The sequence below is a fragment of the Pararge aegeria genome, chromosome 10 (genome assembly GCF_905163445.1).
Source record: "Pararge aegeria chromosome 10, ilParAegt1.1, whole genome shotgun sequence".
NCBI classification, from domain to species: Eukaryota; Metazoa; Arthropoda; class Insecta; order Lepidoptera; family Nymphalidae; genus Pararge; species Pararge aegeria.
Window position 1 is genome coordinate 9,253,035 of NC_053189.1, and position 16,703 is coordinate 9,269,737.

General features: G+C 37.3%; 1 protein-coding gene across 1 annotated transcript; it reads left to right on the forward strand.

The window, feature by feature from the left end:
* Positions 1-606: 606 nt before the first annotated feature.
* On the forward strand, positions 607-14,172 carry LOC120626885 (WD repeat-containing protein 36). Its single transcript, XM_039894669.1, has 9 exons — positions 607-650; positions 6,181-7,226; positions 7,968-8,137; positions 9,119-9,355; positions 9,803-9,985; positions 10,699-10,894; positions 11,611-11,689; positions 12,189-12,351; positions 13,462-14,172. Exons 2-9 carry the CDS (start codon positions 6,280-6,282, stop codon positions 14,160-14,162), a joined length of 2,676 nt encoding a protein of 891 aa, XP_039750603.1. The 5' UTR covers positions 607-650; positions 6,181-6,279; the 3' UTR covers positions 14,163-14,172.
* Positions 14,173-16,703: the final 2,531 nt, after the last annotated feature.

Sequence of the window (16,703 nt, forward strand, 5' to 3'; positions counted from 1 at the left end):
TGAATTTCATTTGGTGCTTTCTAAAACCTGGCGCACGTAATGATTTTATTTTTACGTAATGAACGCTGAATTAGTCTGATGCAATTCCAGATCTTATTTTGCATTAAAAATATGGAGGGTAGAGTTAAGGAGAGTCATCTGTGTATATGAAAAAGTGTCGTCAAAATGTATTAAATTAGGATGGCGCCACATTTGCATCAGGGTAACTCTTAAAAGAAGCGCCATATATAAATATTGTTAGAGTAGGCTTGAAAAATAAACAAGGAAGTATGGAGATACAAGGAAGTAAGGTTATATTTACCACAATATTTTGTACAACGTAAGTTGTTGAAATTCTCAATAATTAACTACTTTAGTCGATAATGACATTAAATTTTTTAACTCGGCATACTTCAATTCATCTACGATTGCTACATTCATACCATACCCTGTGCATCCACCAGCGCCATTGTGGAGGATTTTTGAACTGTTATTTAGCGCAACAACTGGACACTTTTTCAACTTTTCTCCCATATAAGATGACTCTACCCTCCATAATTAAAAAGTGTAAAAGTATCTATGGTTAAATGTGACAGCTGTCATTTAAATATTATATGTCAATGTCATCTACTCGTGGACCGTGGTGCCATAAAGCATGTCATAACAAAGTGGTGGTGTTTTTTTCGGCGGGAAACTTCGTACATGGCGGACGCGGTTTTTTCAAATTTTCCTTTGATTTTATTGTAAACTCGTCTTGAAAAGGATTTGGTGTTGTTTATATTGAACTGTAACTTGGCCTGTCAATTTGTGCACACGTGTTAGTGAGATTCCGGTGTAATTTCGGTGTTTTATGTGAATTTACACAGCAGCAGAAATAGTTGTCATTGGTGATATTCGTATAAATCTAACCGTATTTGGTGTTGGTTAAATATTTATTATGTGTCTGTAGTTATAGTGTTTCCAGTAAAATGGATCTAGATACACCTCCTGAGCCGCCCGACCCGGGGGCATCAGCCTCGTCTCGCAAACGACAAGGAGAGGATACCAACGTATATGCGGCCAAAAAAACTATAACTGATCCTACTCAGGTAAACCCATCCGTTCAAAGCCTTTACATACATCCTTCCTTCACCGAAGGCGCCAAGTCATACTCTGACGATGATAATGGGCCTTTTATCGTCCAAGTCTCACGGGAAGTGGAGGACCCATCCTCTGGAGCGTCATTACGGGCTATAAATTTCGGTCAATTCTTGCACAAACACAAAATTGGTTCAATTATCCACGACGGCGTCAAAAATATAGGCCGCAACAAAATTACTGTAGAGTTTACTTCTGCCCAAGCTGCCAACAACTTTCTGGTTAGTCCAGTTTTGAAGTTATGCAAATATAGAGCTATAATTCCCACATACAACATAACCAGAATGGGGCTGGTGAAAGGAGTTCCCGTGGACTGGTCGATGGACGAGCTTGTTGATTCGCTAGAGCTCCCGCCTGGCTGTGGTGAGGTTCTGAAATCAAGGCGACTGAACAGAAAATCTGTCACAGAGGGTGTCATCACTTGGGTGCCTACCCAATCTGTTGTCCTAACCTTCAGGGGGCAAATGCTTCCTGCTAAGGTATATTCATACCACACCTCACTGCCAGTTGAAACATATAAACTTCCAACAATACAGTGCCAGAACTGCTGCCGTTTTGGCCACATTAAAACAATCTGCAGATCTAAGCCCAGATGCTACAGATGTGCTCAGCCCCATACAGGTGACTCATGTTTGGTCATCAAGGAATTATCTACATGTTTACACTGCTCTGGTAGTCATTTTGCTACTGATAAAGACTGCCCAGAATTCTCCAGGCAGCAATCTATTAAAATGGTCATGTCTCAGAATAATAAATCTTACATTGAAGCATCATCTCAGTTTCCTCCTGTCCGCAGGTCCTATGCTGAGATAACAAAAGAAATGTTTACTCCTACTAATGTAACTTCCACCAAAACCTCCTACCGGCAAACAGTTTTCCGCTCTCCTCGTCCCCGAGCTCCTCTAGCAAAGGGCTACGATAAAAAAGCTGTTCAGACTATTGTCGGTGATTACTCCTCATCCCTTCCTAATGGATGCGCTCTCAACAACAATGTTGAGAACCCTCCCTCCCAAGGTAAAATGCTTGAGTTTATCTCCGAATTTCTACTTAGTATTGTCGCTCCATGTAGTGAAATTCCCTTACCGCCCAACGTTGCCAAAAACTTAAGCCAACTTTTTAAACTACTCCAAAATGGGCCCAATAACCCTGCTACAGTGGAACTGTAAAAGTTTACGTCCCAAGAAACATGAGTTAATCTCTCTGATTAACCTTCATAATCCCACCATTCTTGCCATCTCGGAGACATGGTTGAGGCCTGGTTCACGATTACGGGTGCCGGGCTTCTCTTGTTTGAGGGATGACAGGAGTGATGGGTATGCAGGCAGTGCTGTATTTCTACGGCACTCCCTCCCCTACACCCAAATCGCTCTTCCTTCCCACAGTCAACATATCAATGCTGTTGCTGTCCGTACCCTAGACATATCTTTTGTATCTCTGTATATTCCTCATCCCTCATCTTCTATTATTCCCGAATTACAAGCAATCTTGTCGTCCCTTCCCAGCCCTATCATAACCATGGGTGATTTTAACACTCACCACACGATGTGGGGGTGCCATGCTAGTGACGGGTTTTCTCCATTGCTGATTGATTTACTTGATGATGTCAGTCTTTGCATCCTCAATGACGGTTCTCCTACTCGAAGGGTATACCCCAATCAGAACCCTAAATCAGCGGTTGATCTCACCCTATGTTCGGCTAACCTAGCATCGCGCCTGACTTGGAACGTGCTACAGTCAACCTGTGGCAGTGATCATTTTCCTATAATTGTTACATTAAATAATAAATCCTTACCTACCCCTAACTATGATCCCCTTTTAAAGTATAAACTTAAAAAAGCAAATTGGGAAGATTATGCCCTATCCGTTGATTGCATTGTAGACACTCTGCCCGATTTGGAAAGTGATGGAAACATTCTGGTATGCTATGATCTCTTTTTAAAATCTCTTATATCTTCGGCCGATTCCCATATTCCAAAAAAACACCCTGTGAAAAATCCGCTGCTTTCCTCTCCTTGGTGGGATGATGAATGCAGCGATTTATTTGGTAAAAGATCTGCTGCAGAAGAATTATACTCAGCCTGCATGACTCAGGATAACTTTAATAGTTACCAAAAACTAGATGCTAAAATTAAAAGATTAGTCTTCAAAAAGAAAAGAGCAAGTTGGACGCAGTTCTGTGAATCGCTTAGCCCTCGTTCACCCTCCACCATTGTGTGGGAAAATATGAGGAGATTCCGTCGCTCCCTGAGCCACGTTGATCCTTCCTCTAATAATCCTTCTGACTGGCTTAACAACTTTGCAGACAAATTAGCTCCACCTTATGTTCCCTATGTGGACTCATTTCTAACTACTACGCCAGCTCCAGCTACGGATGAAATGGATGCCCCCTTTTCCTTTTCTGAGCTTCAAATTGCTCTCAATGGTCTAAAAGATACAGCTCCAGGGGAAGATGGCGTTCCATATTCTTTCCTGGCTAACTTAAATGACAAAGCTAAAATTTATTACCTTAAAATAATCAATAAATGTTTGGAAACTGGTTCTATCCCAAACTCCTGGAAATCTCAAATTGTTATTCCTATCCTTAAACCTTATAAAAATCCCCTTAATTCAAATTCATATAGACCCATAGCTTTGTCATCTACTTTAGCTAAAGTTACAGAACATCTCCTTAAAAACCGACTGGAATGGTTAATGGAAAGTAGAAATATTCTCCCCTCCTCCCAATTTGGGTTTCGGAAGGGTATGAGTACAACAGACAGTCTCAGTGTATTAACAACAGATATTAGATTAGCCTTTACAAAAGGAGAGTACCTTGTGGGTGCTTTTCTTGATATTGCTTCTGCATATGATAATGTCCTACTTCCGGTGCTCAGGCAGAAACTACTTAAGCTGAGTGTTCCCTCGAGGATGGTTCATTTCATATGTAATCTGCTGTTTTGCAGATATGTTCTGGTAAAGCATCAGAATAATTCTCTTCCCCCCAGATTAATCTGGAAAGGCCTCCCTCAAGGCTCTGTTCTCAGTCCTCTGCTCTATAGCATATATACCCACAACCTCGAATTGTCTGTTTCTAGTTTTTGTACCATTTTACAATATGCTGATGATATTGTCCTCTATCACAGCTCAGGCAGTATAGAGGAAGTATCCTGTCGTATCAATTCTGCTTTGTATTATCTAGGCCAGTGGCTGTCTGACCATGGCTTGTCCATATCAGTGGGCAAATGTCAGGCAGTGGTATTTACAAGGAAAAGATACCTCCCGAACCTCAACATCTCATTTGAAGGTCAAGCAATCAACCTTGCAGTTAAAGCTAAATTTTTAGGTGTTTATTTAGACACACGACTAAATGGAATTGCTCATTCTGAACACATTATCAAAAAATGTGAAAAAGGCATCAATGTACTACGAGCAATAGCGGGAGTTTGGTGGGGTGCTCACCCCTATACTTTAAAATTATTATATAATGCCTTAGTACGTAGCCACATGGATTACTGTATGTTTGTTTTAGAGCCTTTTAATAAATCAGCTGCTGAAAAGTTAAATAAAATTCAGTATAGATGCCTTAGAATTATTCTAGGTGCAATGAAATCCTCCCCCACTAATGCTTTGCAGGTAGAATGCGTTGACCCTCCTCTATCCATCCGTCGACAATATCTATGTGACCGCTTTATCAGCAAGATGTTACAGCTGTCATCCCATCCTCTTTGGCACCGACTAAGCCAACTATCACACGCACCTTGCTCCCGTAACTCGTCTTCCTACTTGCTAGATAGTTTCCTAAAGTATACCAGCCTTCCTAATCCCCTGACATCTTTCACAATCAACCCACTATATTCAACCCCATTTAAAGCATTAATATACAACCCTTCCATCATCACAGATCTAGGTCTGAGTAAAGGATCCCCAGATACCAATATCAAACTACAAAAGCATATTAGTCAAAATTGGTCAAATCATCTTATTTTATATACTGATGCTTCAAAGCTGTCTCCAGAAGGTTGTGTTGGTGCTGCATGTTGGGTTCCTGTTTACAGAATTGTTTTAAAATTTAAATGCCCTCCCGAGTCTTCTGTGTTTACCGGAGAGGCCATTGCTCTTTTGGAAGCAATCCTGTTTGCACTGTCCCATAACGTACAACAGACGGTTATTCTGACTGACTCTTTAAGCTGTTTAATGTCTATTAAAGAAAACCCCTTTCGCAGCAAATCACGATTTCCCATTATCTTAAAAATCCGGAAGGCTCTGCTCTCTTGCAATCAAAAAGGACTATTCATCTTACTGGTTTGGATTCCAAGCCACTCAGGTATTCCAGGAAACGAGACTGCTGACTCATGTGCCAAAACAGCTGTTGAGTCAGGTTCTCTAGATCATTTTAAAAATTCATCGCAGGACCTATGTACTCTTGCCAAAACATATATGGAAACAGCCTGGAAAATTTTTTGGAATGATTCCAAATTGGTTAAGGGTAAGTTTTACGCTACCATCCAACAAAACATACCAAGACAACCCTGGTTTTGTCACTCTCGGAGTACAAATCGCTGGACTTCATCCACAATTTCCCGATTGCGTCTTGGTCATGCTAGCACACCTGTACATCTGGCCAAACTCCGGATAAGGGACAACTCCATCTGTGAGTGTGGCTTGGATGAGGGCACTATAACTCATATTATTTTTAACTGTCCCAAACTTACCTATCCCCTCTATGACGTTCTTCCTCCCAAAGTCCCCCGTCCTTTGAGTGTTAAATGTTTTTTAATGTTTGTTTTCAGTCCTTATTGTAGATTTTTATGTAAATATATAGTAAGTAATAAAATTAAAGTATAATGTACAAAAAATATCCGTGTTAGATATATATGCATGTGTTGTCTGTGCTGCCTTAGGTTAAAGAGCTAACTAGCTAATAACAACTATTTCTTGGTACAAATTCAAAATTAACTTTTCATTAGTTTCACCGATCAATCTCCTTCGTGCCTTCTTCATCTACAAGACACTGGCGAAGTACCTTGTGCCCAGTTGGCACAGACAAAAGCCATAAACAAGAATTGAATTGAATTGAACAAAGTGGTGGTGTTATGTGTTTTTACGAAAGCTTAAGTAAATCGATGTTCATAACCTGATGAACGAATCCTTTAATGTTTGCTTTATCGAAATAGTAAATTAAAAATGGCAGAAGAAAACAGGCGCAGCCAAATATTTACCGGTGCGCGAGTGTTAGGTTATGTCAGTACACACGTACCATTTGTATCTAGATTTATAAAGAGACGAGGTGAAACTTTGTTATGCACTAGTGTAGGAAAGTGGTTTCATACATACGGATGCGATAAATTCCGTTTGCTAAGTGTTAGTGGGGAACATCCTGGTCCCATAACATGTATGAGTGGGGACAGCTTTCACGTGTACACAGCTAGTGATAATGATATCTACGCATGGAGACGAGGCTGCGAACTTAAACATGTATATAAAGGACACCAAGCGCCTGTACATAAGATCCTACCTTTCGGTATACACATAATATCCATTGACGAAGATAATGTTCTAAAAATATTCGATATTAAAGATGAATCCGAGTTTCTAGACCTCCGATTTGATCTAAAACATTTTCAAATTACAACAATGTGTCATCCACCTACTTACCTTAATAAGATATTACTTGGTAGCAAACAGGGCCAACTTCAGCTATGGAACATAAGAACTTCTAAATTAGTATTTACATTTGATGGATGGAAGTCTAGGGTTAATGTAACTGAGCCGGCTCCTGCAGTAGATGTGGTGGCAATTGCTCTGGCTAATGGGAAAATTATTCTACATAATATCCGCTATAATCAGGTTGTTATGGAATTCATACATGACTGGGGTATGGTAACTAGCTTAACATTCAGAATGGACGGAGTACCCATAATGATAACTGGTAGTGCAAAGGGAAACTTGGTTATGTGGGATTTGGAAGAGAAAAAAGTGAAGTCGCAGATACAGTCAGCACACTTTTCTAGTATTGCTGGATTACAATGTTTAATGTCAGAGCCATTGATGGTAACTAACTCTCAAGATAATTCTCTGAAGATGTGGATATTTGACATGCCTGATGGTGGAGCGAGGTTGCTGAAAAAAAGGTAATCGTCAAATTCCTTCTTCTTTAAATAATATTTTCAATTGAGATCTGAGCCCTGTAGTGGGCCTATGATGGGGCAATATGAATTGTCATCTCAATCGGCAATTATCATCATCATCCAATGATGATAATTGCCATACCTTTTGTAATATTGATTTGTTTGCAACTTTAATATTGTGGTCAATTAATGACATGAACAAATTGAAACAATGAAAGAAAAAATTTCACAAATTAAAATGATATATTATTCAATTATTTTATACAAACTTTAACAGACTTGGATACATTATGAAAATTAAGCTTAATTTGCTATACTCCCGCAAACTGCAGGAGAATCTGTCTGTCTGTGTAATTTGTAATATCTTTAAGCCTTATACTCCACACCAAACAGATTTTCAGCAATGTACCCTCTACGCATGTTTTGCTCCGAAGCATCCTCAGGAGATGTTGCCTTACAATGAATAATTGTTAAGTACCACTTAATTTAAGAAATTGGAGGAGCGAAGAAATTATAAATTACACCATACAGATTCTCCTGCTGGTTGCAGACTACAGCAAATTAAGCTTTATATTCATAATATATTATGGATCGCCACAAAGTAACGCCTGCTTTTATCCAAGACTTGGATCTACATCTATTTGCCTTAAATTCTAGTTTAAAATATTCTTCTACATTTATATTGGCCTTTAGTATTAGATGCTTAATGTTTAGGAATATACATTAAATGATGGATTTTTTCAGAGAAGGTCATGCATTACCTCCAAACCTGGTGCGGTATTGTGAGCCAACTGGTGAAAACATTCTAGCTGCAGGCAGAGATAGCAGTCTTCATATCATGAATACAGTCACTGAAACATTCAACAAGAGTATGGGACGAGCGTCTAAAAATAGGAAAGCTTCAAAGAAAAAAAGTAAGAGACATTCCAATGCATTTTGACTTATATACATGCAAGTTATGTAGGGCTTGAAATGGCGTAAATACACTATTAGTTTTCTATTTGTAAGTGAATAATTATGTGTGTTTTGTTATTGCAAATAATTTTTTCAGAAGACTTAAATACATTATATAAATATCATGTATTTTTTATTTGAAATTTAGGTACATGAAATTTCCATTTCACCAAAGTGCACAGATTATCAGCTGTGTGATTCTCTTGCTGAAATATTTAATTAGCCGTTTGGAATTCTGGCCTGTACCATGTCACTGAAACCAAGTTAGCAATACTCAATGGTTTTGGTATGTGCTATGTGTTTCTAAAGCATGCATACAAAGATTAAATTTTTCTCACAAGAGTTGTGTGGCCACAGTGTGGTCTACTTAAATATGAACTATTGGTATAAGTATTATTTAGAAAAGAGATGGTATGCAAAAAGTTTTCCAAGAAATATTTATTGTTAGTGATTTAAAACATACTTGATATGTTCATATTTGACGGCCGACTGGCGCAGTGGGCAGCGACCCTGCTTTCTGAGTCCAAGGCCGTGGGTTCGATTCCCACAACTGGAAAGTGTTTTTCAGTGTCTGGGTGTTTATATGTATTTTCTAAGTATTTATGTATATATAATTCATAAAAATATTCATCAGTCATCTTAGTACCCATAACACAAGCTACGCTTACTTTGGGGCTAGGTGGCGATGTGTGTATTGTCGTAGTATATTTATTTATTATATACCAATAAAAAAAAACTGTTCACAGTCATCGCTAAAAACTTACCACAGTTAAAATAAAAGAAAGCAAGAGAACTTTCCTATTAAATTCAAACTCAAATAAAGTTTATGGAATACTAAATGTATTCTTATAACTAGTAAATTTTCTAGCTTGAAATTTTTTCACAAGGATCGAGTTCACAATTCACTACCTAAATAACTAAGTTGTCCTCTTTTGTTACAGAAAGAAATCAAGTAGACAGTTTAATCCTACCATCGATAACTAAATTAAGTTCCTGCATGCAAAGGGATAAGCAATGGGACAGCATTGCCTCACTACACGAGAATAAGTACCTCACCAGTACATGGTCTTACAACAAAATCTGTATGGGAAAGCATATACTGAAACCCCCAGAAATGGAAAAGGGTGTACTAGCAACTTGTTTAACAGTCACACATTGCGGAAATTTTGTTGTCATAGGTGATTACCAGTCTATACATAATTTATATACTAGTCTATGTATAATATAGACATATTGTCATGATAAGATTTGATGTTTTTTCTACATTTTATTCATTCGGGCATTTTTTTAAATTAAAAAATTTGTGAGAAACTTGAAAATAAAATAAAATGCTTACAATGATTACTTATGTAAAGTTTTGAAGAAAACTGGATGCATTATTCTATAATTTTTTTTTCTTGGTGCCTGTGACATAGTTTCGCAGTTTAAAAGCAATAATTTAACCTTAGTCACACTTTAGCTTCTGCTTGCACAGAGATTAACAGGTCTGGCCCAAGATACATATTATAATATACCTCTGTGTCATATATATAAATAATTTACAATAAACAGATGGAGAGAAACATACTTGTTACTTATTTTTAATTGGTATAATTAATTGTTATTGATATATATTAAATTTTTAGGTTACAGCAATGGTCAGGTTCACAAATTCAACATGCAGTCTGGTATATACAGGGGTCACTATGGCAAAGAAAATAGGAAGGCTCACAAAGGAGCTTTGAGAGGAGTGGAGACAGATTTGTGCAATCAGAGGGTGATCACAGTTGGGGCGGACGATAAACTCAAATTTTGGCATTTTAAAGATGGTATGTATGTGTTTTTATAAAATAAATATTGCAATACTGTCGTGCCCCTAGTTTGATGTTTGATGCTAGAACCCATAACTTAAAATGTAGTTGAAATAATAAGCACTTTTAAAACATCAAACATGAAATTTCTCGATAAAAACTCTTATCCAAAAAAAAAAAATACTTATTTGAGTTTTTTTTAAATCTTCCCATAGTTTTTCTTTTTCGTATTATCGTGGGATTTTTAGTTATAGTTAGAATTTCAATCCCCCAGCTCATCAAGAAGTTTCTTTATATTGTATTTACAGTGGACCCCGGGGAGTTGGAAAACGCACAGCATTGTCGAACTAAACAATTTTTCGGATTATAGAGTACTACCTAAGACCCCCTAGTCTGGATAATTTTTACAGAGGAGACCCCTTGTAATCCGACAAATAACAATCCAATGATAAGATTCAAAGTGTATAACCTTTCCAATCATGCATTGTCTATATTAACGAGGATTGACAGAAATATATTCCCCGATTGGACAGGGGTCAGATTACCGGGGGTCTACTGTAGATCTATATGTTGTATAGACCAATACTACTTGGTCAAAAAAAAATTACTCCAACTGACAAGAGTATAAGCAAGTTATTAAAGCCTGGTAATAGTAAAAAAATAAAAATGCACTGAGCGTAAATAAAAACCTCTAAAAATTCAGCCTTATTTTTATTAAAAGTAATTTTCAGCTACATCGCCTTATCACGTGTTAAGATTAGACGAATCCGTGAATATGACGAAATGTCATAGAGACAGCGGCTTACTGGCATTGGCGAATGAGGACTTTTCAATTACCCTTGTAGATATTGACACTATGAACGTGGTGCGAAAATTTGAAGGCCACATAGGGAAGATAAATGATATTGATTTTGATTGTCAGAGTCGGTAAGTTGTATTGATTTTATTTATTTATTTATACCCAGAGAGACATTACATTTTTCAAAATCATATCCCCAAGCTACATTTATATCACACTATTAAACTACAAATAAAAAAATTAAAGCCATTGATGAATTTATATTATAATAACTTAAGGACCGGCGTACTCCCAGTAAAATTGTCCCATTGCTGGGACTCCTACTCATTAAATAGGGAAGGCAGTTTTAGAGCATAGACCCACCACACTCTAATGCGGGTTGGAGAACTTTAACAACTGTTATCAAATATTGTCTTTGATCTGATCCAGATGGCCTGAATGTCAAAGTTATTTGCAATAGGTAATAATGCGAAAACCTATTGCAAAAACTATATATAAATTTAAAAAAAAAAACCTCAAAGTTCCTTCAAATATATCAGACAAGGCATCAATCTTCGAAGCTCCCGCTAAATGTTTTTATCTTTTTATCTTTCCAATCTGACTGGAAGTTCCAGAGATTACCACGTTCGAATAAATAAACAAACTTTTCCCGTTATTATGTGAGTCAAAGTCAAAAATATCTTTATTCAAGTAGGCCCATTGGTGGCACTTTTGATAAGAATTACATGGTAGTGAGATGATGGCGATGATGGCGATAACCACATTCGTAAACTTAAAACTTAAAACTAATTTATTTATTAATTAGCTAATAATATATATATAAAACTTAGTTATTATGTTTTAGATGGCTAGTTACTTCATCAATGGACTGCACTATATGCACATGGGATATACCGAGTGGGCAACTTGTTGATATATTCTCGGTAAGTAAATGTCATAACTAAGAGTTTAAGTTTTTTTTATTGTTATCAACCTAAAACCTACCCACTACAGGCCATGGGTCTCCTCTCGGAATAAGAAGGGTTAGGCTGGTTACGCTAGTTAAGTATGTATTGTAAATATATTGAGAATTGAATCCTTAAAGTTTTTATTCCCGCAGAAGAGCCAAATATTTTTTGGCATAGGATATTTCTATTTAAAATTTTCAGTTATCTTTCAGTTAGCTTCGCACACACCATATCTTGAAAAGCACTTTAATAGTCGGTCTGAGTAATAATCATCACTTACATGTGATAACTATCGTTGAAGCTTCTCTCTCCTTCAGACTCCTCCAAATTAGGAGTGTTTTGGTGCAGTGCGGAGGGTCAAAGATTTATTTGCCTCGACACAGACATGTCGAATGGAAACATGTCTGTGTTTGGGATTATTTAAAGCCAGTGCAACATTAATAGGTTAATTAATAATTATCCGTTATGTTTTCAGGTAGAGCAGCCGTGCACATCGCTCAGTATGTCCCCTACTGGAGACTTCTTAGCGAGTACCCACGTGGGAGAGCTGGGCGTATTCCTCTGGGCCAACAAGCTGTTATACGATAAAGTCTTCCTTAGACCTATCGATAGGAAATCTATTGATATTCCTCGATTGAGTAAGTTATCCATTTAATAATAATAATGATAATTTATTTATTTCATATAGAAAAATGTGTACAGCAGGAATCTTCATATGGACTAGACACAGTCATGCTGTATTGATTTGTGCACAAAGGAGTGCTTAAACACATTTACTAAGGTAACTTGTGTTACGAGTGTGTTTAATATTTGTAAAAAGCCGTGCTTTTTGCGTTTTGGCATTTGAAAGGTCCTGTAACTTTTCTATTTTTCTTATTAGTGTACACATGGAGGAATTATCAAATTTATATATTTAAAATGTATATAATTTTTTTTACAGTCGCTATAATACTGATATAAAACCTAATTATATACACTGATGTATACTAATTTCGGCATCGACGGTAGGAGAGCCGTAGCTTATTAAATTTAACCAATTTAAAGCGCTCAGGCCGCGATTGCCAGTGTGTCAGAACACTACATAACGTTTTTTTTTTTTTTTATTCTACTAAAAGCAAGCCTTTGACTGCAGTCTCACCTGGTGGTGGGTGATGCAGTCTAAGATGATAGCGGGCTAACCTGTTAGGGGTATGGCAGTTATATAAAACCCATATACCTCATCGGTTTCTACGCGACATCGTACCGGAACGCTGAATCGCTTAGCGGCACGTCTTTTTGGATAGGGTATTAACTAGCCACGAAACTACTCCGACGTTTTGCCATGTTTATTAATAGGGGCCGTTAAACCTTGCCCACATTGCCGTAGACAATTTTTACGGGCTTTTTTAAATTCCATAGGTGTCTGTATGAGTGAAATAATTTTTGCAATCAGATGATAAGTTTCAGACATTTTTCGTTTTGGATGTAGGAAAAGTCCGAGCTTAGAAACTTTTGCTCTTAGAATGTTGGAGTAGATAATATTATCACTCACCTTATAGGAAACAAATTATAGTATTTTAGGTCGGTTTAATTTTATGAAACTGTTTTGAATTTTTGACACCCTAAGCTCACGGATTTACTCAAGCATAGTATTCAAGCATCATATATTTTTTTGTGGGTTTTCATAGTCTCGAAAAATAAAGAAAGTTGTCAATGTATGCGTATATAATTATTCTGAGCAAATATTTAACACTCTTAAATTTAAACAGATCTACCAACCACCGCCGCTGAAAAACCAGATATCGAAGACATAGGTGTTTTAGAGTTATACGAAGAACCGGAATACAAATCTCCGGAACAAATTAGTGAAGAACTACTCACTTTATCCGGCCAATCCACTTCAAGATGGCTGAATTTACTCAATTTGGACATTGTTAAAAAGCGCAATAAACCGAAAACATCTCTAACGGTGCCCAAATCAGCTCCTTTCTTCTTACCCACAATTCCCAGTCTCGAACTGGAGTTCGATTTAGAGAAAGACAAACTTAGCTCAGATAAGAAGCTTCTGATCCCGGAGTCTTTATCGACATTAACTCCATTCGCAAAGAAACTGAACGGTTGCGAAAAATCCGCGGACTATAAAGAATGTTTGGAGAAGTTAAAAACTTTGTCGCCATCTTCAATCGAAGCAGAGGTCACCAGTATGGCCCCAGATGTTGGAGGTTCAATAGACGTTATGAAACACTATCTAAGAATGATCGACGTATTATTAAAATCGAATAAAGATTTCGAATTAGCTCAATCTTATTTGAGTTTGTATTTAAAAGTGCACACGAAAACGATTTCGGAAAACGAAGATTTGCGTAAAACACTCGAATCTGTTGAGGAATCGGCGTCACAGGCGTGGTCTAAATTGCAGAGCCATCTGTTGTATAATATATGCGTTGTTAAAGCATTAAAAGATATGTGAATACCCTCAATGTTTTATTATTATTTCCTACATACATGGTTTCCTTTTATTGCACTTCGTGGTAAATGATAATGGCTAACTATTAAGAGGATGGCAGTTATATTATAACGAAAAACCTTTGATCGGTTTCTATGCGACAGTGAAGGTACGCTAAATCCTATGGTAATACGTCTTCGTCGGTAGGATCACAGCCACAGACAAAATCTCCCACCAGACACATGTACTCTTTCATTAATATATTACTGTGTTGTTTTAATACACAAGGCGAAGAATTATTAACTATTATAAATTAAAATATTTCTTTTCTATTTGACTCAAAAGATAATATTATTACCTAACCACATTTTCTCTCTCGCTTGCTCTTCTATTTTTTCACAAGGCAAGACTAGTTAAAGGAGTGATATTATTAAACGTAAAATTATATCGCAATAAGAGAAACAGAAAGAGTCGCGACTTGTTGGATTGACATACTTTGCAAGGACTTCTCCACAGAATTAATAAAATACAGAACCCTCATTATTGTATACAGTGCATTTATCCTAAAACAGTTAAAACGCTCGCGCACATCTCTGTTTACACCTGCGGATTGATGCTAGCTCACAAACTTTTCCCATTTTCCCTATTTTATGGTAAACGTTTATATAGAATAAATAGAATAAAATAAATGTCATAAAGTGACTAACCGCCTGTTCGAGAAACACTACTAGAGACGAATGGTTTTTGAAGTTTCAATATCAGTCGTGTACACGGTTTCTGTATGTTCGTAATTCTGTGGACTTCTCTATAGATATGACTCGCTGCCTAGATTCTATTCTATTTTGAATATAAATAAGCCAGAAGCATGTCTCGACGCTATAATGATTATTATGTTCGACTACGGATCACAGGGTCCTGGGTTCGAATCCCGGGTCGGGAAGAGCTACCTATATTGTTTGGTGTTTTTATGTCTAGAATATTTTTTAGTTAGTATATGCTAGTTGTCCATTTAGTTATTGAACCATATAAGTCCCGTATCATTAAGATCATTTACTAATAGTGAAAACTTTATTGGCTTGTATAAGATCTATAATTAAGTATTGTAACAATTTATTTATTATTGTTTGTTTTCCAATGTTTGATGAAATGTCTTAGGTTTCAGACCAGAGTTAGTAGGTAAATTAGCGGCACCTCAAAAAGCACGTTGGTCTAACAATGATAATACTCATTGATGCGGAACCCGCATTGAAGCATGGTTGGTTATCATGGCTCCAATTCGTTACCTAAATCTAAACCGACGACAAAAAAGAAGTATTATTTTCAATAACATTAAAGAAAAAAAAACAATGGACACAACAAGAGGAAAGTTAAAAAGTAGGATACAAAAGGCGGCCTTATCACTTAGTAGCGATCTCTTCCACGAGGTAACCTCCAATATTAAAGAAAGAAATTAAGATTGGCTCTTATTTTCCATAACCGATGCGGTTCCGAGCCGTTTAAAGTTTTCCCTCGACAGTTGATTGTTGAGACTTCGCTTAAAGTGGAACACAGAACAGGCCACAGCTTGCGGCCGGCTATGTCCGCAGGGATTAAACGGACGATGTGTTAAGTAAGTAGCTAGAAACTATTAAAATATGAATTATTAATGTTACTAATAGTTTAAGTTCTCGCTCCGCTGGCCCATCTCAAAATCTCACCCTGTGCTTAAGATGCTAAGTATCCCAAAATTAGGTTCAAACAATATGTTATTTATCATCATCATCTCAACTGATAGACGTCCACTGCTGGACATAGGTCTGGAGTTCCAAATTCCAAGGTTTTGTGCCGCTTGAATCCAGCGGCTACCTGCGCCTAATGTCGTCCGTCCATCTCGTAGGGGGTCGACCAACGCTGGGTTTACCAGTGCGGGGCTGCCATTTCACCTTGGGACCCCAACGTCCACCCCTCCTCCGAACTATATGCCCCGCCCATTGCCACTTCAGCTTCGCGTCTCGTCGAGCTGTCTCCATCGCCCGCTGAGTGACTTCGAGCCTTCTTATGAGGCCCATAGTTAGCTACCATGTTTCGGAGCTATAGGTCATCACTATATATACATCACTAGGCAATACGCACTGTTCGAAAACTTTGGTCTTTGGTCTTCATATATTATTACTATTATTAAATCTATGAAGTTAATTACTGCTAAATGTAGATTAAAAAACCCAACATTGGTAATTTTATGACAGATGGACCCATCTTATGTTAAGAGCAGCATCGCTTATTACATAGAACAACACTTTTCAGGGTATGCAAGGGAAATGTCCTGCAAAGTATCGCCCTGTGCCCATTAACCAGAGGTATAGGTGTTGGGGGCGTCCATAATTTACGTGAGGTTTTTTTTTAATTTTCTGTTCCTCCCTCCCGACCCTGGTAAGATGTCGTGAGATTTTATTCAACCCCCTACCCCATCCCTCAATCTCATGTAAGATTTTCCAAAATATAGGTTTCTTACGTTAACGCTCTGGATTGTTATTTTAAAAAGACCAATGGACCAGAATATTTTTTTTCTTTTGTTTCAATCAGGAA

What these genes read in the sequence shown, in the direction of transcription:
- LOC120626885 (XM_039894669.1), top strand. Translation starts at nt 6,280, where the DNA reads ATGGCAGAAGAAAACAGGCGCAGCCAAATATTTACCGGTGCGCGAGTG. An exon ending in GCGAGGTTGCTGAAAAAAAG is followed by an intron (nt 7,227 to 7,967) that starts GTAATCGTCAAA and finishes GGATTTTTTCAG; the next exon opens with AGAAGGTCATGCATTACCTC. An exon ending in ATTTTGGCATTTTAAAGATG is followed by an intron (nt 9,986 to 10,698) that starts GTATGTATGTGT and finishes AGTAATTTTCAG; the next exon opens with CTACATCGCCTTATCACGTG.